At 42.8% G+C, this 25,188-nt stretch overlaps 1 protein-coding gene across 4 annotated transcripts in view; it reads left to right on the forward strand.

Moving 5' to 3' along the window:
• Window positions 1-25,188, forward strand: part of LOC120515362 (collagen alpha-6(VI) chain-like) — a 325,957-nt gene that overhangs the window by 180,049 nt on the left and 120,720 nt on the right. For all 4 annotated transcript variants that reach the window (XM_039736240.1, XM_039736241.1, XM_039736242.1 and 1 more), the window contains exons 24-26: window positions 224-286; window positions 4,395-4,457; window positions 10,740-10,802. In XM_039736240.1, coding sequence (XP_039592174.1) covers window positions 224-286; window positions 4,395-4,457; window positions 10,740-10,802 — 189 coding nt within the window. The remainder of the gene's footprint in view (window positions 1-223; window positions 287-4,394; window positions 4,458-10,739; window positions 10,803-25,188) is intronic.

The following is a 25,188-nucleotide window of genomic DNA, read 5'->3' on the forward strand; positions in this document are numbered from 1 at the left end:
AGTCACAAGCTGGGTTATCAAAATCAGCAGCAAATGAACGCGTCACATGACTGTAGCCGAGACCCCGGTGACTTTTTAGAAAATGATGGAGTTAGTTAACGGGATGATGTAGACATCAGCTAGGGAGAAGAACCTGATTGGCCAGATCTTCTCTCTTTGCTTGCACTATGCATGTTTGTCTTTGTTCTGACATTTTGTTTCATTTCTTTTTTTATTTTCTTAGGGGGACCCCGGAGATTCAGGACCAATTGGCCGTCATGGAGAGCCTGGAACCAGAGGCCCACAGGTTGGACTCATCTGATAATTCCTTCAGTTATCCCACCGTCTGTCTAGTGATAGCACAGGAACCCTAAAATGATGAGCTCTTGTGATCTGTAGAAGGCCCCGCTGTTTTGTGCTTTTATTATTTTTTACTTTGCTTATTTACAAACTTAGTGGCTCATTGCATACTTCCTGGTGGTCATTTATTTTGCTTTATTATTACGGTGTTGAAATAAGAGAAAACAAACCATCGAGCTTTACTCACGTTAGGCTAACGTCGCACTACAGGACTTGACGTGACTTCTAGTCCGAGAGGACATCACATCTCACAACTACCTCACTGTGCCGTGATGATCTGGACTTTGGTTTTCATGTTTGATAATTCAATCCATCCATCAATTCATCCATCCATTATCCAACCTGCTATATCCTAACTATATGGTCACGAGAGTCTGCTGGAGCCAATCCCAGCTAACACAGGGCACAAGTCAGGAAACAAACCCCGGGCAGGGCACCAGCCTACCACAGGGCACACACACTCACACACCAAGCACACACACTAGGGACAATTTAGGATCGCCAGTGTACCTAACCTGCATGTCTTTGGACTGTGGGAGGAAACCCACGCAGACGCGGGGAGAACATGCAAACTTCACGCAGGGAGGACCCAGGAAGTGAACCCGGGTGCACAATACATAAGGCAACAAAAACTCGCCAATGCCAACACATTCAATGAACTGCAAGGGACTGTGGGTTCTCCTCAGTCTCTATAGGGCTGAGGGCAGTGATGGGCAGGTGGCCTCACCTCCAGGGGAACTCCTAACTGTGAGGCAGCAGTGCAACCCACTGCGCCACCGTGCCGCCCTAGTAATTTCATTTAATATTAATTTATTTTTATTAGCCTTTTCCTTGGCCTCTACAAAAGGTTAAGGAATTTATTTGTCTGGCCTATTTTTTTGATTACGGATGTTTTTGAAACTGTTCATTCTGATCTACGTCTTTCCAAGGCGCCATTTTGTTTTTAGGACCAGAGCCCCCGATTGCTTGCTGTTTGTAGTGCAGGGTCAGTTTGCTCATGAGCTCCGTCCGGTGGGTCTCACTTGCTAAAATGACAGCTCCATTCGGGCAGCCAGGGTTCTTATGGTCGGGGTACCAGAAGGAGCGGGCCTAGGTGCCCTCACTAGGCTGCCAGGTGAGAAGGAGAAAACAGTGTTAGTGAGGAGGAGCCATTTTCAGATCTCTCCCGAGATGTTCGATTGGGTTCAAATCTGAATTCAATTCACAGGGATCTCCCAAAGCCATTCCTGTGTTGCCTTTTCTTTGTGCTTAGGGTCATCGTCCTGTTGGCAGCTGATCCTTCGTCCTAATCGGAGGTCCAGACTGCTCTACTGCAGGTTTTCTTAAATGAGATCTCTGAACTTTGCTCCATTCAGTTTTCCATAACCCTGTCTTGTCTCCCAGTCTCCCAGTCCTGAGGCTACCACCACCATGCTTCACGGCTGGAATGCAGGTGATGAGTGGTGCTTGGTTTCCTTCAGACATGACACTAATCTTGGTGTTCACCAGACCAGAGTGTCTTGGTTTTTCACAGTCCTTTAGGTGCCTTTTTAGACGTGGCATTTCATGTATCACCTGGCCACTCTGTCATAAAGTGGAGTGTTGCAGTGATGGTTGTTCTGGAACCTTCTTCCTTCTCCTCACAGAGCTCAGCCAGAGTGACCATTAGGTTCTGGGTCACTTGTCCTACCAAGGCCCTTCTCCCATAATTCAGACTCAGTTTAGCCAGCCAGACAGCTTTAGGAAGAGTCATGGTTGTTCCAATTTCCTTCTTTTAAAAATTATGAAGGCCACTGTGCCGGGAAGGTCTACAGGATGGTAGTGAGACCAGCTATGTTATATGGGCTGGAGACGGTGGCACTGGCCAAAAAACAGGAGACAGAGCTGGAGGTGGCAGAGTTAAAGATGTTAAGATTTGCATTGAGTGTGACGAGGATGGACAGGACTAGAAATGAAGACATTAGATGGACAGATGAGATTAGACAGGAGTCGCAATGGACTATGATAAGAACATTAGAGCAATCTGGACAAGAACAGGCCATTCAGCCCAACAAAGCTCGCCAGTCCCATCCATTTATTTCTTCCAAAAAAACATCGAGTTGAGTTTTGAAAGTCCCTTAAGTCTTGCTGTCTACCACACTACTTGGCCGCTTTCTGTCGTTCTTTTTGTAAAGAAAAACTTTCTAATGTTTGTGTGAAATTTCCCCTTCACAAGTGTCCAACTGTGTCCCCATGTTCTTGATGAACTCATTTTAAAGTCACTGTCTCGATCCACTGGACTAAGTCACTTCATAATTTTGAACACTTCACTCAGGTCTCTTCTTCATCTCCTGTAAAGGCTCAGCTCTTTTCAAATTTCCTCCTAACTCATCCCCTGTAGCCCTGAATCAGCCTTGTCGCTCTTCTCTGGACCTTTCTTGTGCTGTTATGTCCTTTTTGTAGCCTGGAGACCAAAACTGCACACAGGACTCCAGATGAGGCCTCACCAGTGTGTTAAAAAGCTTGAGCAGAACCTCCTGTGACTCGTACTCCACACGTCAAGGCGCTATATGACCTGACAGTCTGTGAGCCTTCTTAATGGCTTCTGAACACTGTCGGGAAGTCGTTAGCTTAGAGTCCACTGTGACTCCTAAATCCTTCTCATAAGGTGTCCTCTCGATTTTCTGACCACCCGATGTTGTATCGAGAGTAAGGAGCGGGTTGAGGAGACCCGGGAAAGGTAGAGAATTGCTCTGGAGAGGAGAGGAATGAAGGTCAGTAGGACCACCGAGACAGAATACATGTGTGTAAATGAAAGGAAGGTCAGTGGAATGGTGAGGATGCAGGGAGCAGAGTTGGCGAAGGTGGATGAGTTTAAATACTTGAGATCAACAATACAGAGTAATGGGAAGAGAGGTGAAGAAGAGAGTGCAGGAAGGGTGGAGTGACTGGAGAAGAGTGTCAGGAGTGATTTGTGATAGATGGGAGATGGGTATCAGCAAGAGTGAAAGAGAAGGTCTACAGGACGGTAGTGAGACCAGCTATGTTATTTGGGCTGGAGTTAAAGATGTTAAGATTTGCATTGGGTGTGCTGAGGATGGACAGGATTAGAAATGAGGACCTTAGAGGGTGAGATCAAGTTGGACAGTTGGGAGAAAGTCAGAGAGGCGAGATGGCGTTTTTTTGGACATATGCAGAGGAGAGATGCTGAGTACTGTATATTGGGAGAAGGGTACTAAGGATAGAGCTGCCTGGGAAGAGGAGAAGAGGAAGGCCTAAGCGAAGGTTTATGGATGTGGTGAGAGAGGACATGCAGGTGATGGGGGTGACAGAACAAGATGAAGAGGACAGGAAGATATGTAACAAGATGATCTGCTGTGGTGACCCCTAACAGAAGGAGCCAAAAAAAGAAGAAGAAAGCTCTGCCCTTGAGAGGTCTTCCTCAGATAGGTGCCTCCTGTCTCTAAGCTTTGCAAGCAACTCCTTCCATGTCATGGCTTGGTTTGTGGTCCACTATATGGATAGATGTACGCCTTTCCTGATCCACCTGGTCAACTGAATTGGCCACTGGTGGACTCCAAACATCTCAACGGTGATCAGTTGAATGGGATGTACCTGAGCTAAGGGTTCAAATCCTTGTGTCAGTGCGATGTTTCAGTTGTTTATTTGTTAAATAAATTTGCATACATTCCTAAAGTCCTGTTTACCACGTTGTCATTCTGGGGTGGCGAGAGTTAATTGATGAGAAAAAAAAAAAAACAATTCTAATGATTTTAGCAGCAGGCTGCAACAGAACAAAATGTGGAAAGAGTGAAGGGTCTCAAGAGTTTTGGAGTCCATTGTGCTCACTTGAGTTATTTTATTCTTTTGTTTCTGTTTCTTTCTTTCTGAATTCTGCTGTAAAGGGGTCTCGTATTTCATTATTTCAATTCATTGTTACTGAATCTTTTGTATTAATCTGATTTTTGTGGGTATTCCTTTAATTATTAAACAAATGTATTTCCGTTTGTGTTTTGGAGAGTTTTATCATTTTGCCCGTTCTGTCTTGGCTAAAGTCATAAGTTATTAATATTCATTATTTTGTTCTTTTATAACAGGGAGAGCGAGGCCCTCGGGGACCGGAAGGACCACCTGGTCCACCAGGATTACCAGGACTTCAGGTAAGTGAAATGAATTTTGGAGTTTCAGTGCTGGAGATGTACCTTTGCTGCGATGAGTGAAAAGGGCAAAGTGAAGGCTTTACTGGAGAGCGGCCTGCGTTGGCTGAGGTGACCCAGCTGAGCTTTGATTTTAATGGTTTGTGCCCTGTTAGAGTTCAGGGCTGGAGTTGGGCATCTGCTAGGCCAGTCCTGGATCACCCGCTGTTGTTGTTCTTCTTCTTCCTCTTCATCTTCTCTAAGTTCTATGTGGGGTTGATGTGCTTGACCAACCTTCTCCATACGGCTCAGTTCAGCAACTCCTCGCCAGTCACCTTCATCTTTACTAAATTCCTGGACCGTCTGAGGGCCCTTCACCAACTCCTTGGGCCTCTTATGAAGAGACTTTAAGAAGCCTCACCAGGAGGTAAGATCTGGAGACTGAAAAGAAGTCTGTCTTCGGTTGAGGCACAACTTAGAGTCGAAAAAATCCAAATTCAGTAAAGAAATGCGTGCGACAGAAGAAAGATTTGCAGAGTTTCTGGGCTGCAGTCCTCGAACGATTTCTGGGATGAGGACCCACTGAAAAAAGGGAAATTGTCACGCCACAGGTCTTATACTTAGCTGCTTGATTTAATTTGGTACTCGTGTGTTATAACCCCACCACGGGCACAGGCGAGAGAAAACCGTAATCGTTTTTTATATTCGTTTATTTACAAAACAAGAACATGGAAAATTAGATTTTTTAATTACTTTTAAAACATTACGTCTGCTGTGAAGTTTCTGATGTCGTTATTTATAACATTGAAAGGGTCTATACCTGAGTGAATGGAGGTGCGCTCTCTGGGTTGAGTGGCAGGGTTATAACACACGGGTACCAAATTAAATAAAGCAACTAAGCATCAGACGTGGGACTTCATCCCAAAAATAGTTCGAGGATTTCTGCCCTCCGATCCCACCTGTGAACTTTCCAAGAGCATGTATGCAGAACTTTTCTTAGATTAGCTTTCATAATGTTAAAAAATGTTAGTGTCCCCCTGCTACACCATTTTCTTTTCCAAGCGGTGCCACCATTTTGAGGAATTTTTGTTGATGGTTGCTATTGCTGTTGTTAAGCAAGGTGAACAGGACACGCGTGCCACGTATCTATCTATCTAATTGTAATATAGTGCCTTTTATCTATTTGTCTATCTTTCTATATAGTGCCTTTCACATCTATCTAAGTGTAATATAGTGCCTTTTTATTTATCTATATAGTGCCTTTTCACATCTAACTGTAATATACTGCATTTTATCTGTCTATGTGCCTCTCATCTATCTCTCTATTTATCTGATCCTGCCAACTATACCAAATAATGTGTACCTGATGTAGAGTATCTGTCTATGTAATCTATCTATCTATCTATCTATCTATCTATCTATCTATCTATCTATCTATCTATCTATCTATCTATATAGTGCCTTTAATATCTATCTATCTATCTATCTATCTATCTATCTATCTATCTATCTATCTATATAGTGCCTTTCATATCTATCTATCTATCTATCTATCTATCTATCTATCTATCTATCTATCTATCTATAGATAATGCCTCTCTTATATATCTACTTATTTATCTCATATAGCGCCTTTCATGTCTATCTTTTGCACTGTTTTTCTTTTCAAATCCCACACAGGTTATGCCAATCAGTGCCTTTTAAAACAGCCCAGAATGAATGAATGTGGCTGTGTTTACATGTCATGTTATGGACTGGCACCCTGTCCAAGTTTGGTTCCTGTTTTGTACCCAGTTCAGTTAGGGTGGGCATCACAAGACCCCAGGCCCCGGTAATCCCAACCTGTGTTAGGCAGATTTGATAATAAATGGATGGACTGCTCATCTGTTTTTCTGTCTGTTTCTCAGCCCGGATGCCTGGTGCCAGCACAGTACCACACAGTAGAATGGCATTCTTCCACCTGGCATCGCTATGACAGCCAGATGTCGGTTTTGGCTTTCCAGACTCTTGGCTACAGTTACTGCTTCTCATTTAAGAAAGAAAAACGTTTCACTAGAATCCCACCAACAAATTGCATGGAACTGAATGAGGCTTTCTTAGGAATTTTCCAAGAAAACGGTTTACTGGCACAGGTGTGCAACTGGAGAGTGGGCGTCTGGAGGTAATCCGTTACCCAAAGCTGTTTTTTTTCCCCCAAACATGTCTTCTCTGGACCTAAATGGCTGGCTGAATATCATATATCAGTCTGCAGATGGTCATTTTCCAAAGCCAGCAAGACCCAGCAAGGGAATGTTATCATCATTAACGCATGTGCAGCTTCAGACAGGATTACGGAGTCCATGCGACATGTGCGAACAGAACAATCACTCAGCGGGGTGGTGAAAACCTATGGCCTTCACACTGGGTAAGCAGGTTTACAAAGTGGATAGAGGAATCAAATTCTTTGAAAAATACATACATAAGGGGATCGATCAAGTGCTGCATCACCTTGGAATTCCCCGGACCCTTCCCAAAGTTTAACCCTATTCAAGCATTATAGAAAAATGTGAGACAATTCATCTCATCTCATCTTCTCAAACTGCTTTTCCTGGTGAGAGTTGTGGCAGCAGCCCACACTTCAGAGTCCAGTCTTTTCCTGAAGAATTCTAAAGAATTCTCAAGCAACCAGCCGAGACACATAACCCCTCCAGCATGTCCCAAGTCTGCCGCAGGGTTTGAACAGCTCTAGATGCAGCCACCTGTGGGGGGGGGGACATCTTTACGACGTGTCCAGACCACCTCACCTACCACCTCTCAATCCAGAGGAGTAGCGACTCCCCTCCGAGATTCTTCCCAAATCGCTGCGCTTCTCATCCTACCTTGGAGTGTCGGCCGAGACACCTCGTGAGGGAATCTCACTTCTGCTGTTTGCCCTCGTGATCTTCTTCTCTCCTCATTACTGTTAAGTCGGATTCGTTCCCTTTGGGCGTTGGGTTCCATCAGAGCCATGTCTCGTCACCACTGCCGTTTGTGGTGTTCATGGATATCAAGGCCCAGCCAAGGGAGTGAGGGGGTCCAGTTGGGGGAGCAGCTGTGCTTTAGGGAGAAGATGTTGCCCTCTTTGCCCTCATCTGACGGTGCCTTTTGGCATTCACTGCTGAGTGTGACGTGTCTGGGATGAGGAGCAGCACCTCCAGGTCGGAGGTCAGAGATCTCTGGATTGCTTCCTCCTTGGATCAGGGGTGGGATCAATTGCCCTTAGTGGAGGAGTTCATGGATCTCAGGATCTCATTCACAGAAGATGGAAGAAGGTGCAATGAGTCAGGAGTGTCTGCATGCGTTTCTGTCACGCTACCTTATTGGCCTTCCTGGTGGTACGACAGAGCGTTGGGGATTCCGAGTGGCATCCTAGTTTTTAAATTAATAAAGTGTGTGCTCAGGCTTCAGGCGGGCACGGGTGCAAGTGATAGCCCCAGGGTACTGATGCGGGGGGACTGGTGAGCCCACGTGTGGACGTTTGCAGTTTGGCCAATATCTTCTTTAGTACTCTGGGGTCTCTAACTAGGGCACTTGCACCCACAGGTACGAAAAGGGAGATTGAGCAAGTTAGAGGAAGATCGAAAAATAAAAAAAGACGAAGGGTATGGAGGTGGAAAAGTAAAGAAGCTCTCATGGCTGAGCCATGTGAAGAGGAGGCAGCGGTCGAGAATGGAGTGAGCAGATGGCACTCAAGGGGCCGGGGTGCTGCTGTTCACTGATTTAGGAGCAGAGCAACTAACTGAGGCTGAGGAGTGGTGGCGAGAGAAAGGTGCAAGGCTTATGGGGTCCCTGCTGAAGACCAGGGGACTGCAACTGTCGATGGACATCTCCTCGCATTGTGTAGACCAAAAATGGTGGACTGAGTATCTGCAGTCTTAGCCTGTTCTGAAGCACTAAACCAATGTTACAAAAGGCACTTCCACAAAATGTCCACTAGAGGGGGGTATCACCATCAAACCCCACTTAGTAGTAAGGGCAAGGACCAAATCTTTATAAAATAAAAAGTCTAGTCACACAAAATGCTCTTCAATATCAATGAAGCTCCACGGAGCACAAGAAGCAAAGGAATTGCCCAAAAACACCAAGGCAATCCAACAGAAATCCAAAAATGTGGCCAAAAACCGAACAGGAGGGTCAAAACTTCAAAATTATACCAAAGGCACAAGCAGTGTAAAAAAAATGTGATTAACTCACCAACTCCCAAGTGCATTCAAAATGAACCCCCAGGAACTGTGGAAGACCCTTTGGATTGAGAGGGTGACTGGCAGTTCCTGGTGGTGATTGGCAGGTGGCCCCGCCTCACAAAACACGTGGAACATAACAAAGGCAGCTTATGTACATACAGTGGACAAAGCAAAAATAAACATTGATGCATATAATCAACAATTAAAACAACAAAAATCAACAAAAGAGACAAAAAAAAAAATGCGATTCTGAACCACTGGCAGGGGAGGAATTCTGGATAAACGTACCGAGGGGTAGTTTAGGACTAACAACGATGTGACAAGTTGAAAGATGGGGGATTAGGTGAGGCAATCGAGTTCTTGTGGATAAGCAGACCCCAAAAATGGTCAAGTCCTTCAAGATCAAGGGTGGGCCGAGGCTCGTCAATGCCAACAGGGAATAATCCAGCACTTTGAGAACAGCGCCCTCCAGAGACAAGTCGTTAAGCATTTGGGCATCGCACCCTCTAAAGTGCACAATATAATTCAAATTCTGAAGGAATCTGGTCAAGTCTTGGTGTGTAAACGGCAATGTGAATGTGCGTCGCCTCCAATCCCTCAGACATCACCGTCACACATCTGTCACGGATTTCAGTAAACCTTTGTCAGCCCACACCAGTCACCGATGCATCCACAGGTGCAAGTGAAGGCCTTACTGTGCCAAGCAGAAGCCCCACAGCAATACTCTCCAGAAGTGCCTCCATCTTCTCTGGGCTTGGGCTCATCTCAGATGGAACACGGTGGTCCGACAAGTCAACATTTCAAATAGCTTTTGGACCAAACAGCCATCACGTTCACCAGGACAAACAGGTCAAGGGTTATCTAAGCTCTTCTCAGCGTCAGGACCAAAAGTCATGGCATGGGAGTGTGCCAGTGCCCATGGCATCTGTGAGGGCACCATTAAAGATATGGACACATTTTGGATCACCACATTCTGCAGGACAACATCATACCGCCACATTGTGCCCAGATTACAAGTGCATGGCTGTGGAAGCAGAAAGTGCGGGTATGAGACTGGCAGTCGTGATCTGTGCGGCCCTGGACAATTCAAGCCCTGCCTAATGGATAAATATTGCGGGGGGTTTAATTCTGCTTGACACATGACACAAACAACCAGGAAGTGTACAGCACTGACCTTTGACCTGGTGAAAAATAATATGTATGCTTCTATATGAATGCTCCTGTTTCTAGCTCATATCTTTCAATGGTAATTGGTGGATTATTTTGATTGGAAAGTTAAGTTGTTTTTGATTAAGTCAGTCAGGACAGTTTCATTTGTTTTGTGCCACATCTGGCAGATCTCTTTTGGCATTTCCAGAGCATTGTTATTATTTTTCCCACACCATAAGTCTTGAGTAGTCGCGAGGGACTGATCCTCATTTCACCCGTTGCTGTTGCTTGTTGTTGTTCAGTTTTGTTTTTTTACTTCACTTTCATGTTTCTCAGCCACCACTGACACACATCCTGCACCCAGATGTCTGCCTGCTCCTAGTTCTGCTTGACAAATTGGCGCTCATTTCTTTTATTTCTTTTTCTTTGAAGATTTGAACCATCTGGTATATGGGCCACTATTAAGTGTCGCCATCTCTGCTCTCTGTGAATCTCCTAGAGATCCCCCAGTATCATCCTCAAGAATCCTTAATTAGGGTTCATGTTTTAGGTCAGAGAAACCTTATCACAAACAAATTATTGTGTGATATCAATACTGTTAAATTTTACTCCGTACTTCTAAAATTTGTATTTGTATACTGTATTAAGGATTTGTTCTGTTCTGTGTATTGTATTGTATTGTATTGATCCTCTTCTTTTGACACCCTCTGCACGCCCAACCTACCTGGTAAGGGGTCTCTTTTTGAACTGCCTTTCCCGAGGTTTCTTCCATTTTTTCCCTACATGTTTTTTTTTTGGGAGTTGATCCTTGTCTTCTTAGAGAGTCAAGGCTGGGGGGCCGTCAAGAGGCAGGGCCTGTTAAAGCCCATTGCGGCACTTCTTGTGTGATTTTGGGCTACACATAAATAAATTGTATTGTATTGTATTATCACAGAATTTGTTTGTGTTTTAACAGGGTGGGCCGGGAGCTCTAGGCTCGAAGGGGTCCGTTGGAAACGAAGGTCCAAAAGGCCAAAAGGTAAGCGGCTTGCTCTTCATTCATTTTGCTTCAACAGCAGCCGGCCATTGACTTTATTATCCCATAGAGCAGCGTTTCTCAACCGTTACATATTTGCGACCCGAGTTTTCATAACAGTTTTAATCGTGCCCCCCTAATGTTTTTTTGAAAGGAGCCCACTAACACCAATTTGTTCTTTTTTAATTAATGATATATCAGAGATGCATATTTTATTATACCTACTTAACTTTTATCGACATTTATCTACCTCTATATTTATTATTCTAGTATCAGAATGTAGTTTAAGTTAACTTGTTTTGGTTTCAATAGATGGATTTTTCATATTTTCGATTCTTGTTTTCTTTTTTTCACGTCTTCGCGCCCCCCTTTTGTTACTTCGTGCCCCACAGTTTAAGAACCACTGAGAATAGAAGATGATTTACAGCCCTGGTGGGTGCTTTTCCTTCATAAAGTTAATTAAAAGTGCAAAAGGATGAAATTCTACGTCCAATGATTGAGGTGTGAAATATTTAAAGGATGAGCAGAGCCTTCACGATCCCCTCATAATCCAATGCATGGGCAGGCTTAGTAACACGGCAAACAGAAACGCCAGCATGTTAGGATCTGCTGAATTCTTTCATTTTTAATAACCATTATTGTTATTATAAAGCGTTCTTTTAAATGCATACAGACGACTGGAGGTTTACTTACAAAGGGAATTTCATGGTGACATTTGTTTTGTCCTACAAAGTCTCTGTAAAGACGTGACATTTTATTTACCATTATATCACTTCGCCGTTTTGTGTTTTGCTTTGTGCCCTCCCACATCATCACCAATCGTCAATGGAGCTAAAGCTGTAGATTCATCCAAAAATTCAATCTTTGGTTTTCGATGGATCTCGATGTTTTAGGGTCCTCTGATACCAAAAATATCGATATCTCGATGATGGATATGAGTCTGTCTGTATGTGTGTGTATGTGATGGATGGAAAAATCTCAAACTCGAAACTTAAGCCTGTTATGAGATGAGGATGTGCTGATTAGTCTTTGAGCCAAAGCGTGCAAGAGAAAGGAGCCCTCAAATACTGGAATTCTGCAATCAATTATGAATTCTTCTCATCAATTGTTACCATAACAATTAGCATCAGAGTGGTAAACGATTACTGAAATGTTAGAGAAGAGTTTGGGTAACTTAGTCCTAAGGGCACAAAGCCTACTGACTCTCACGTCCAAATTATTATGATTTTTTTTTTTCCTGGTGGCTTCCATTGTATGTACTTTCTGTTTGGTTGTTGTCATGGTAACCTGTCTCAGAAGGACTCGAAGCATAAAGGCTGGAGTGCTCATCCCATAATTATTCAAGATCTGGATAAACTAAACTAAAAGTCTAATTCAGATTTATTTGGTTTCTCCACACCTTTGACTTTTGGTTAACGTTTAGGCCTCGTGACTATGCTGTTAGACATGCAGGTTACGATGCTGGCCATTTGACTACGCTTATGTCCCGCTACTATGCCATACACAAATTAGCTGTCTCTGTCTCTCTTAGACATTAAAGAAGATTGGTTTAAAGCTAAATACAGCCTTGTGCCCATTAATGGACAACCAAGTTAAGGCGATTGCTACTTACAGCTCAGGCCCGTAGGAAAACAAAAGGGTCATAATGTTCTAGAAGTTGTAATTATTATTGCAGTACAATCCCTTTTAACCGGCCACCTCAAGACTGGACCCATGGCCGATTGCCATTTTTGCCGGTTAATCCGACGCATACCTATTTTCATGTAGAAAAATATTTCTAAGGTATGTACTGTACCTCTTTGACATTCCTGAAGAAACTAAATCCACAAGGCTTCATCCACGATTTCGCACACGGGTTTTTTTCTCGTACAACGACTGGACAGTGAGGTGTAGCGGGTCCGCATGCCAAAAAGGCCACTTTTTAAATAAATAATCGCTTAGCCGATCGTGGGCGATCGGTTCCCAGGGAATTCGTGATCTGGGCCATCCCAGTTTAAGTGCACAGGTGAGGAGTCGAACGCATCTGTAATTGTTCCCGGGAAGTGCTAATTGCCATATCTGACCCATATCACCGTGATAAATAGAAGTGCGAGGGGGCCAGGGGGAGGACAGGAAAGAACGGGAGGTTAATGGAGAAGGAAGCAGGTAGAGGAAAGCCGGTGCAGGAGAACGAGAGAGAAGATTCAATGGAGAAAAGACGGGCACAGCTGGGAGGTGAACCCCTGCAGAGGAGTGTTTGGTCGACACTCGGTGGGGCTGAAGAAAGCTGTCGCTCCAGCTGAGCGATTACGGAGCTGGAGTGACCGGTTTTAAAGACGACTGGCCGTCAAAAGGCAGTGGAAGTCGTGGAGGCTTTGGGCTGGTTTAGCCCCAGCGTGAGCACCCTGGCCACTGGGGAAAGAACCCAAATGTCGGTCCGGATGGAGCCCAACGTACCCAGGGATTGGAGGGCTACCGGACCAGTGTGGAAGGCAGCTGCACCTGCAGGTAGGGCGACTCCCCTGTTGCGAAGCCCGATGGGAGAAGCAGGGGAGCTGCCAGGTAGAAAGAAGAAGGCACCGTGGAAAATTCAGAAAGGAATATGTAAACGGAAATCACTCTGAGCGTAGGAGCCCTCTCATCTTCCAGGAAAGAAGGAAGTGCATGAATTTAATATAAAGATGATTAAAAAAATATGTATATTTTATTTTAACAGGCCGGTTAATCCGTAGGCCGGTTAATGTGAGGCCAGATTGTACTGTATTATTATTATTATCATCGTTATTATTACTATTATTATTTTGCAGGATCTCCTATGTTGTAGGACTCTTTGAGGCCCTTTAAGGTTAGATTTCATTGGTCCTGCTCCACAAGGCCAATTCTAACGTATGAATGTTTCTCCACCTTTATGGTCCTGTGACCCATTTTATCTTTTTTAAATTCATTGACAATCCACTAGCAGCAATTGAAAACTGCCCCCTTGGTTAAATGAGTGCGATTTGAGGTCCCCCTTGGTGAAATGAGCCTCTGGAGCAATTTTCAGAGCTTTGCTCAAGGGCCCAGCAGAGGAGGATCCCTTCTGTCAGTAGTGGAATTTAAACCGGAAGCCTTCCAGATACCCGTGCAGATCCTTAACCACAGAGACAACCACACCAGCTGCAACAAAAGACCTGCCCCTTCTGGGCTAACACCATAAAAACCAGCAACCATACTAAAAGTTGGAAGTCATTCTAGGAAGGAAGGAGGACGGATTGATCTCACACCTTTAGTTTTGCCTGGCTGGATGTCATTTCATTTTGCACCTGTGTCTTCTAGTTGTCTTCCCTCTTGTCTCATGATCATCATCATTCATTAGTTTTTTTCAACCCTTTATAACCTATCGAAACTTTAGATTTGTTAAAAACTTTGATCTTTGGTTTTCAACGGATCTCAACATTTTAGGGTCCCCTGATACTGCTACTGCCTTTGACACGATAGACCATGAGATCCTCATCTCCAGGCTGGAGCAGTGGGTGGGCATCAGAGGTTCAGCTTTCTGATAGTTTAGGTCGTATCTCTCAGATAGAAGTTTCTGTGTCAGCATTGATGATTTTACTTCCACCTCTGCTGCCCTTCCCTGGCGGGTACCACAGGGCTCCATCCTGGGACCTCTTCTGTTCTCCTTGAACCTGCTGCCACTCTGCTCTATTTTTCGTAAACACCGTATTTCCTTTCATCTTTATGCAGACGACTGTCAGGTTTATTTCCCTCTGAAGCACCCTGCTCCATGTTCTGTCCAGCCCCTGCGTGATTGCTTTATTGACATGAGGAGTTGGATGGCATTACATTTTCTAAATTTGAATGAGAACAAGACAGAAGTCATGCTATTTAGACCCAATAGCACCAGCGGGACCCCCTACATCGACCTTTCCACTGTGGCTCAATTTGAGAAATTCATGATCACAAATTTAGGTGTGAAATTGGATTCCACTTTAAAACTCGATAGTCTTGTGAACGCAGTGGGAAAATCTAGCTTTTTCCTGTTGAGGCGGCTGTCAAAAATCAAGCCTGTGTTGTCTAAACGCAACCTTGAAACGGTGAGACCTGCTTTTATAACGTCTCTCGTCTTGATGACTGCAATGCACTTCTTTTTGGAATGAGCCAGGCTGCCATCGCTCACCTACAGCTGGTGCTAAACACTGCTGCTCCATTTTTAACTGGCACAAGAAAGCATGAACACGTTACCCCGATTGTGGCTTCCCTTCACTGGCTTCCAGTTTGTTTTCGAATCCATTTTAAGATCCTTGTATTTGTTTTTAAATCCATTTTATTTGTTGGAACTGCTGCCCCCTTATGTCCCACCTCACCCTCTCAGGTCAGCAGACCAGATTCTTTTACGTGTTCCTGAGACACGATGCCAACTCCGAGGTGATCGGACTTCTTCAGTTGCAGCTCCAAAACTCGGGAATGATGTGCCGTTGCATGTTAGGCAGAAACTTCACTCGCTGTCTTTAAATCTTATTAAAAACACACGTTGACTCTCTGGCATTTAACTGAGTGTGAGATGTTGACTATCTGGGTACTTTTTATTAGGAACTAGCAGAATACCCGCGCTTCGCAGCGGAGAAGTAGTGTGTTAAAGAAGGTACGAAAAAGAAAAGGAAAAATTTTAAAAATAACGTAACATGATTGTTAATGTAATTGTCATTGATATGAGTGTTGTTCTCATATCTATCTATATATATATATATATCTCTATCTATATATTATATATATATATATATATACCCGCGCTTGGCAGCAGAGAAGTAGTGTGTTAAAGAAGTTATGAAAAAGAAAAGGAAACATTTTAAAAATAATATAACATGATTGTCAAAGTAATTGTTTTGTGTATTTGGCGGCAGCGTCACAAAGTTGTTTTCGGTAGCTGCATCACAAAATGTACCACACGCCTGACACGCCTCCTTTTTACTGTTTTCTCACAGCTTGGATTGCTGCTGTCATATATATATATATATATATATATATATATATACACACACACACACACACATACATACATACATACATACATACATACATACATATACACATATATACACATTCATATCTACATATACACACACATATATATATATATACATACCTATCTACATCATATATACACACACATACATACATACATACACACACAAATTATATATATGTGTGTATGTATGTATGTATGTACGTACGTACGTATGTATGTGTGTGTGTGTGTGTGTATATATACAGTATATATATATACACACACATACATATACTTGTGTGTATAGCTTTTATATATGTGTGTGTATAGCTTTGGTCACTGAGTGCAAGGGAGAAATAATAAAATATAGTCTATAAGTTATTAAACAGTAAAACATTAACGTTTTAAGAAGTACAGGTACATTGAGCACTACTGGAGTGGTTTCAGGTAAACTACATTTTAAAGACTGTGTAACACAACAGGTAAGTAACTAACAGCAGCTAAAATGTATATGGATCATCTCTCGGTAGTTGATCCCTTTTGAAAGGCGCTACACGACGGCTGTGGTATACAAATGACATTTTCTATGTGAACGTTCAAATTTGTGCATTTAAAGAAAATTAGTTTTGTGTCCTCTGCAGTGTTAAGCGAGAAAGGCTTTGGTTTGGGATAAAAGGAAAAAGGTGTAAAGAAAGGAAAGTTGCCTTTTCTTTTATATAGTATAGAGAGATGTGTTCGCTGACGCTATGATCGCCTTTTGGGACAGTCGCGTGGGTCTTGTGTAGACTGGTGAGACGCCCCGCCATTAATCGGCTGTGATGGCACTGTCAGTCCTCCACTGTGCGTGTCTTCATAATCCGGTGAGGACCTCATAATCGTATCGTGCAAAAGAAAGTGTGAATCGCCTTAATATTATTTTGCCGTGGTGTAGAAAAGGGGTCCCGTGTTTGCACTTGTCTGGGCTATAGCGCAGGGGGAGGATGAAAAAAATTAAAAGTGCTCACTTTGACTTAAGGCAGAAGCGCAGTCAGCGCCTCAAAGGCCGGCACAGCTATGCACACGCTGGCTGCTCGACTTTTGCAGGGCAGGAGACCACAGTTTTGCAGACACGCTCATGATATCAAAAGTCTCAGCTCTTTGGAGGTCATTCATATATATATATATATATCAAAATACCCCTCGCAGCGAGAAGTAGTGTGTTAAAGAAGTAATGAAAAGAAAAGGAAACATTTTAATAATAACGTAATATGATTGACATTGTCATGAGTGTTGCTGTCATATATATGCCTGCCTAAATAAGTCACCCTCGCTTCGCTCTTACTTTATTTACCGTTCATTTAATCATGGCTAGTGGCGGAAAAATTATAAAATGGAAGGAGGATGGCTTTACCAAAACAATTATTGATGGCGAATCGATTATTCATAAAGCTTGAATTGGTGATCTGTTTTTCTGTGTTAACCTCATATTTTTCATACTTCTTCTCAAACTAAGGTGGTGCGAGGGTAAAATGAATCGGATGCGCTGATCAAAGTAATCGGTGTACCAGGAAATCATGCATTGACAAAAGCTCCCTTTGCTTGTAATGCAAAGTGTGATTAAATGCATTATTTTTAACGCTTATGGAGCACATGCATCGAAGCTTCTCAGCTGTGCTTGTGCTAAGAAAAGGAAAGATTTTAAAAATAACGTAACACGATTGTCAATGTAACCTTTTGTAAGTAGTGCCTGGAGGATTCAGTGTGGAGAAACTCTATAGAGACAGCGTGTGTATTAACTTGTGGATTTTTCTGTGAGTATTTGGTGGCAGTCTGACCAAGTTGCTTCAGAAGACGGCATTAGCTGCAGAGCTCAGCTCAGAGCAAAATAAGATGAATGGGAGGGGAGATGATGACGTGACTCCCCACCCGCCTTTAACTGTCAATCCCCACAAACACAGTCTCTCGGAATTTGCATAAGCACACCCCTTCACCTACAATTTTAACTTAGTTATAAAGTGATCAAAACTCTCGCTTATATCCTCGCCCTCTCATTAAACTTGTATCCCGCATTACCTGTGGGCATGTGAAACGCCAGCGGTAGCCTGTCTATGAACTTAATTTAAAGTTTAGGTTTACACCTTGCTTTCTTTCCGAGGTAGCAGCAGTCATGAATATGGTAGTATATGTCACTCGCTCGCTTCTTATTGTTTCGCTGCCTTCTCAATTATATAATGCATGTTTTCTTAAGGCTTTTGGAGGTCTTCCTGGTTTTCTACGCACTGCGTTGACAGTCAGTTCACGTGATTACGGGAGGCGTGATGATGTCACACGAAACTCCCCCCCGCCATTCCAGCTCAACTCCATTACAGTTAATGGAGAAAAATACCTTCCAGTTATGACCATTAGGCGTAGAATTTCGAAATGAAACCTGCCCAACTTTTGTAAGTAAGCTGTAAGGAATGAGCCTGCCAAATTTCAGCCTTCTACCTACACGGGAAGTTGGAGAATTAGTGATGAGTGAGTGAGTGAGTGAGGGCTTTGCCTTTTATTAGTATAGATCTCTTCAGCTCTCATGTGTTTCATTTATCGTTTGGTTTTGTTTGTCTGATACGTTGGGCTTTTATTGTACAGCACTTTGGTCAGCCTTGATGTTATTTTTAAAGAGCTTTAGAAAGAAAGAAATAAATGAAAACATCAATATCTCGATGATGGGGGTCTGTCTGTTATGTGTGTGTGTCTATGTGTCACAGTTTCTAGAGCTAAATCGGCTGGACGGAAAAATCTCAAACTCAAAACGTCAGCCTGTTATGTGGTGATGATGTGCTGATTAGTTTTTGAGCCAAATCATGTGAGAGAGAGAGTCGCTCTACAGGACCCCTCAAATACCATAATTCTGCAATTAATTAGGCATTCTTCTCATCTATTGTTATCGTAACAACCTATTTTATGGTCAGAAAGATCAGCATCAGAGCGGTAAATAATTACTGAAATTTTAGAGAATAGTTCCGGTAACTTGGTTCCTACGGCACGAAGCCCACCGACACTCACGTCCAAAGTTTTTGTTCCTCACCTGTCCTTCGGATCACACAGGCAGATTCATTGTTCTCATTAAGGCCTTGGGGTGACACATTTGTAGAAACGTTTCAGAAGTCCACTGCTTGGCCCTGAAGGAGGAGGCGTAATCCCGAAACGTGTCGACCCTTCAACTTTGTGGTTGCCTTCTTCACAAGTTCCAAAAACTAAGTCTTTCTTGGTCTTTGGAGTGGCTACCTCTGTGTAGACAACTGTCATGCGATGGCCTTAAATGACAACAAAACTAAAACAAGGACCTGGAGCTGCTCTCTTACACGACTGCCTGTTTGTTTGTTTGTTTCTAAAATCGTTCACAGAATCATTGCTTTCATATTAAGTATTAAGCCCATTGTCTCTCTTTTAGTATTTGGCAGATGTGTTTTTGTGGCGGCTGTCGTGTTTCCCTCTAAGACAACAGGAGAGCCCAGTTAGTATCTAATAAGCGAAATTCGATCAGTGGTCTCATAAGGCTGTCGACTGTTGTTACCTCACAAGTATTAAAAGATAGTTTTAAAGATGCAAAGTAAAGACGAGGCCTGCAGACGACTGGGAAAGTCACTGGCACCTGGTGGTCAACTGACGCCAGCATCCAGGGGTGCAGCAGTTTTGTTCTTTCTGACCATTAGAGGCAAAGTAGAAATTATGCCAGTTGTCCTCTTTCTAGGGGTTCTCTTCCATTTTAGAGAGTGTGATAGAAACTGGGGTGTCAGCGAGCCTCACATTCCCAAACACAATCACAAAGAGTCCTGGGTTCAAATAAAGGATGGTTTATTCACCAAATTCCTCCACTATACCTAGCACTCCTCACAGTTTCTCTCACCACCGCACTGCCCTCCTCCGGTCGAGTGTTGCTCCACGTCCTCCCAGCTCTGACTTGCCTGGATGAGGGAGTGTGGTCCTTTTTAATAAGAACCCGGGAGTACTTCCAGTGCCTGGGCTACTGCCTGATGGTAGAACTTGTGGCTCATAGAGAAGTCCCATTAATTAGGAAGTGCATCTCACTGCAACGCCCCTTTGCAGCACTCATGGAGACAGGCAGGGCTGTGTTGCTGGACTACAACTCCCAGCATTCCCTACTGGTTCCATTCTGGGCACCAATATCCAGGGCCGCTGCCACCTAGCATCCTGGGGGTGTATCCCCTGTGGCATCTTTTAAAACTGATGGTTTGTTCATCCATCCCTTCAGGCCATTGCTTCTAGGTCTGGCTCCATCCTCTCTCCTGGTCAGGTTGCCCATCCAACCCATGTGGCATTTACAAGAGGGAAACCGAAACTTCATAAATGACAGTCCTGCTCCTCACTGGTCCAATGTGCACCCTTCTGTCGACCTCTCTAAGAGACTTGCCGTGCTTCTGTGCTCAACAGGATTTAATCTATACTAATAAAAGGCAAAGCCCTCATCGACTGACTGACTGACGGACTCATCACTAATTCTCCAACTTCCCGTGTAGGTAGAAGGCTGGAATTTGGCAGGCTCATTTCTTACAGCTTACTTACAAAAGTTAGGCAGGTTTCATTTCGAAATTCTACACGTAACGGTCATAACTGGAACCTACTTACGTACATATATATGGTCATAGCCTGCAGCTCGGTCGCCATGCGAGGCGGAGTTACGTACCTCATCGTCACGCCTCCCACGTAATTGAGTGCCTGCCCATATAAGGCTGTCCGTCAGCAGCAATCCAATAGACGTGCAGCCGCTAAATATTCGCGGATGAGGGGCTGTGCTTATGCAAATGAAGATGAGATGGTCAGGGATAGACTAGTGTTTGGCACAAACTCAGCGAAAGTGAAAGAGAAACTTTTAAGTGCCGGGTCTGAGCTAACATTAAATAAAGCCGTGGACATCGTAAGATCACACAAGATAGCACAAGCACAGCTAAGTACCTTCGTTGCATGTACTCCGAGCGGCTCACGTGAACTGACTGTGAACGCAGTACGCAGAGAACAAGCAAGACTTCCGTGAACGTGTCTGCAAAACGTGGCGTCTCCTGCACTGCAAAAATACTATAAAAGTCGAGCAGCCGGCGCGCCCGCGTAGCTGTGCCGGCCTTTGAGACGCTGACTGCGCTTCTGCCTTAAGTGAAAGTGAGCACTTTTAATTTTTTCCTCCTTCCCCTGAGCTATAGCCCAGACAACTGCAAACACGGGATCCCTTTTCTAGACCGCGGCAAACTAATATTAAGGCGCTTCACACTTTCTTTTGCACGTATACGATTATGAAGTCGCGGAAGACACGCACAGGACTGGAGGACCGACAGTGCCATCCTGGCCAGTTAATGGCAGGGCCGTCTCTCCAGTCTACACAAGACCCACCGTGACGGTCCACAAAAGGCGCTCATATCGTCAGCTTAAGACGTCTCTCTACACTATATAAAAGAAAAAGGCAACTTTCCTTTCTTTACACCTTTTTTCCTTTTATCCCAAACCAAAGCCTTTCTCTCTTAAAACTGCAGAGGACACAAAACGAATTTTCTTTAATTGCTGGTAATGCCGGTAAGGCACATTACCAGAGGCAGAAATTTGGACGTTCACATAGAAAACGTAATTTCTATACCACAGCCGTTGTTTAGCGCCTTTCAAAAGGGATCTACTACCGAGAGATGATCCATATTTATTTTAGCTGCTGTTAGTACTACTTACCTGTTGTGTTATATCGTCTTTAAAATGTAGTTTAGCCGAAACCACTCCATTGGTGCTCAATGTATCTTTACTTCTTAAAACGTTAATGTTTTACTGTTTAATAACTTATAGACTAAGCCAATGGGTAATCAGTTATATATATATATATATATATATATATATATATATATATATATATATATATATATATATATATATATATACTAATAAAAGGCAAAGCCCTCACTCACTGACTCATCACTAATTCTCCAACTTCCCGAGTAGGTAGAAGGCTGAAATTTGGCAGGCTCATTCCTTACAGCTTACTTACAAAAGTTGGGCAGGTTTCATTTCGAAATTCTATGCCTAATGGTCATAACTGGAAGGTATTTTTCTCCATTAACTGTAATGGAGTTGAGCTGCAATGACGTGGGGCGGAGTTTTGTGACATCATCACGCCTCCCACGTAATCACGTGAACTGATTGTCAGCGCAGTGGGTAGAAAACCAGGAAGACCTCCAAAAAGCGCTTAAGAAAACATGCATTATATAATTGAGAAGGCAGCGAAAACAATAAGAAGCGAGCGAGTGACATATACTACCATATTCATGAGTGTTGCCAGCTCGGAAAGAAAGCAAGGTGTAAACCTAAACTTTAAATTAAGTTCATAGACAGGCTACCGCTGGCGTTTCACATGCCCACAGGTAATGAGGGATACAAGTTTAATGAGAGGACACAGGATATAAACGAGAGTTTTGATCACTTTATAACTAAGTTAAAATTGTAGGTGAAGGGGTGTGCTTATGCAAATTCGAGACTGTGTTTGTGGGGATTGACAGTTAAGGCGGGTGGGGAGTCACGTCATCATCTCCCTCCCACCTCATTTTGCTCTGAGCTGAGCTCCGCGGCTAACGCTGTCTTCCGAAGCAACTTCCTCAGACTGCCACCAAATACTCACAGAAAAATCCACAAGTTAATACACACGCTGTCTCTATAGAGTTTCTACACACTGAATCCTCCAGGCACTACTTACAAAAGGTCACATTGACAATCGTGTTACGTTATTTTTAAAATCTTTCCTTTTCTTAGCACAAGCACAGCCGAGAAGCTTCGATGCATGTGCTCCATAACGCGTTAAAAAATAATGCATTTAATCACACTTTGCATTACAAGCAAAGGGAGCTTTTGTCAATGCATGATTTCCTGGTACACGGATTACATTGATCAGCGCATCCCGATTCATTTTACCCTCGCACCACCTTAGTTTGAGAAGAAGTATGAAAAATATGAGGTTAACACAGAAAAACAGATCACCAATTCAAGCTTTATGAATAATCGATTCGCCATCAATAATTGTTTTGGTAAAGCCATCCTCCTTCCATTTTATAATTTTTCCGCCACTAGCCATGATTAAATGAACGGTAAAAAAGTAAGAGCGAAGCGAGGGTGACTTATTTAGGCAGGCATATATATGACAGCAACACTCATGACAATGTCAATCATATTACGTTATTATTAAAATGTTTCCTTTTCTTTTCATTACTTCTTTAACACACTACTTCTCCGCTGCGAGGCGCGGGTATTTTGCTATATATATATAATATATGAATGACCTCCAAAGAGCGCTGAGACTTTTGATATTATGAACGTGTCTGCAAAAACTGGGGTCTCCTGCCCAGCAAAAGTCGAGCAGCCAGCGCGTGTGCATAGCTGTGCCGGCCTTTGAGACGCTGACTGCGCTTCTGCTTTAAGTCAAAGTGAGCACTTTTAATTTTTTTCATCCTCCCCCTGCGCTATAGCCCAGACAAGTGCAAACACGGGACCCCTTTTCTACACCACGGCAAAATAATATTAAGGCGATTCACAATCAAGGCGGCGAGGCACAAATTTGAACGCTCACATAGAAAATGTAATTTCAATGTACCTGTACTTCTTAAAACGTTAATGTTTTACTGTTTAATAACTTATAGACTATATTTTATTATTTTTCCCTTGCACTCAGTGACCAAACCTATACACACACATATAGACACATACAAACATACACACAAGTATATGTATGTGTATATATATATATACACACACACACACACACACACACACACACACACACACACACATACATACACACATATATATAATTTGTGTGAATATATGATGTAGATAGGTATATATATATATATATATATATATATATATATATATATATATGTGTGTATATGTAGATATGTATATAGATATGAAGATATGTATATATATATATCTGTGTGTGTGTGTGTATATATATGACAGCAGCAATCCAAGCTGTGAGAAAACAGTAAAAAGGAGGCGTGTCAGACGTCGTGGTACATTTTCTGATGCAGCTACCGAAAACAACTTTGTGACGCTGCCCAAATACACAAAAAATTACATTGACAATCATGTTATATTATTTTTAAAATGTTTCCTTTTCTTTTTCATAACTTCTTTAACACATGACATCGCTGTGAAGCGGGTATTTTGCTATATATATATATCACAGCCACACTCATAACAGTGACAAAACAATTACATTGACAATCATGTTACGTTATTTTCAAAATGTTTCCTTTTCTTTCTATTTTCTTCTTTAACACACTACTTCTGCTCGGGTATATATATATATATATATATATATATATATATATATAGATATATAGATAGATAGATATGAGAACAACATATATATATATAGATACATAGATATATATATATATATATAGATAGATATGAGAACAACACTCATATCAATGACAAAACAATTACATTAGCAATCATGTTACTTTATTTTAAAAAATTTTCCTTTTCTTTTTCGTACCTTCTTTAACACACTGCTTCTCCGCTGCAAAGCGCGGGTATTCTGCTATATATATATGATGATATATATACAGATGGCCGGACATTATCCTTCAGGATTTTTTGGTAGACAGTAGAATTCATGGTTCCATCTATCACAGCAAGCCTTCCAGGTCCTGAAGCAGCAAAACAACCCCAGACCATCACACTACCACCACCATATTTTATTGTTAGTATGATGTTCTTTTTCTGAAATGCTGTGTTCCTTTTACGCCAGATGTAACGGGACATTTGCCTTCCAAAAAGTTCAACTTTTGTCTCATCAGTCCACAAGGTATTTTCCCAAAAGTCTTGGCAATCATTGACATGTTTCTTAGCAAAATTGAGACGAGCCCTAATGTTCTTTTTGCTTAACAGTGGTTTGCATCTTGGAAATCTGCCATGCAGGCCGTTTTTGCCCAGTCTCTTTCTTATGGTGGAGTCGTGAACACTGACCTTAATTGAGGCAAGTGAGGCCTGCAGTTCTTTAGACGTTGTCCTGGGGTCTTTTGTGACCTCTCGGATGAGTCGTCTCTGCTCTTGGGGTAATTTTGGTCGGCCGGCCACTCCTGGGAAGGTTCACCACTGTTCCATGTTTTTGCCATTTGTGGATAATGGCTCTCATTGTTGTTTGCTGGAGTCACAAAGCTTTAGAAATGGCTTTATAACCTTTACCAGACTGATAGATCTCAATGACTTCTGTTCTCATTTGTTCCTGAATTTCTTTGGATCTTGGCATGATGTCGAGCTTTTGAGGTGCTTTTGGTCTACTTCTCTGTGTCAGGCAGCTCCTATTGAAGTGATTTCTTGATTGAAACAGGTGTGGCAGTAATCAGGAAATTGAACTCAGGTGTGATACACCACAGTTAGGTGATTTTTTAACACGGGGCAATTACT

Source organism: Polypterus senegalus, chromosome 15, assembly GCF_016835505.1.
Source record: "Polypterus senegalus isolate Bchr_013 chromosome 15, ASM1683550v1, whole genome shotgun sequence".
Classification (NCBI taxonomy): domain Eukaryota; kingdom Metazoa; phylum Chordata; class Cladistia; order Polypteriformes; family Polypteridae; genus Polypterus; species Polypterus senegalus.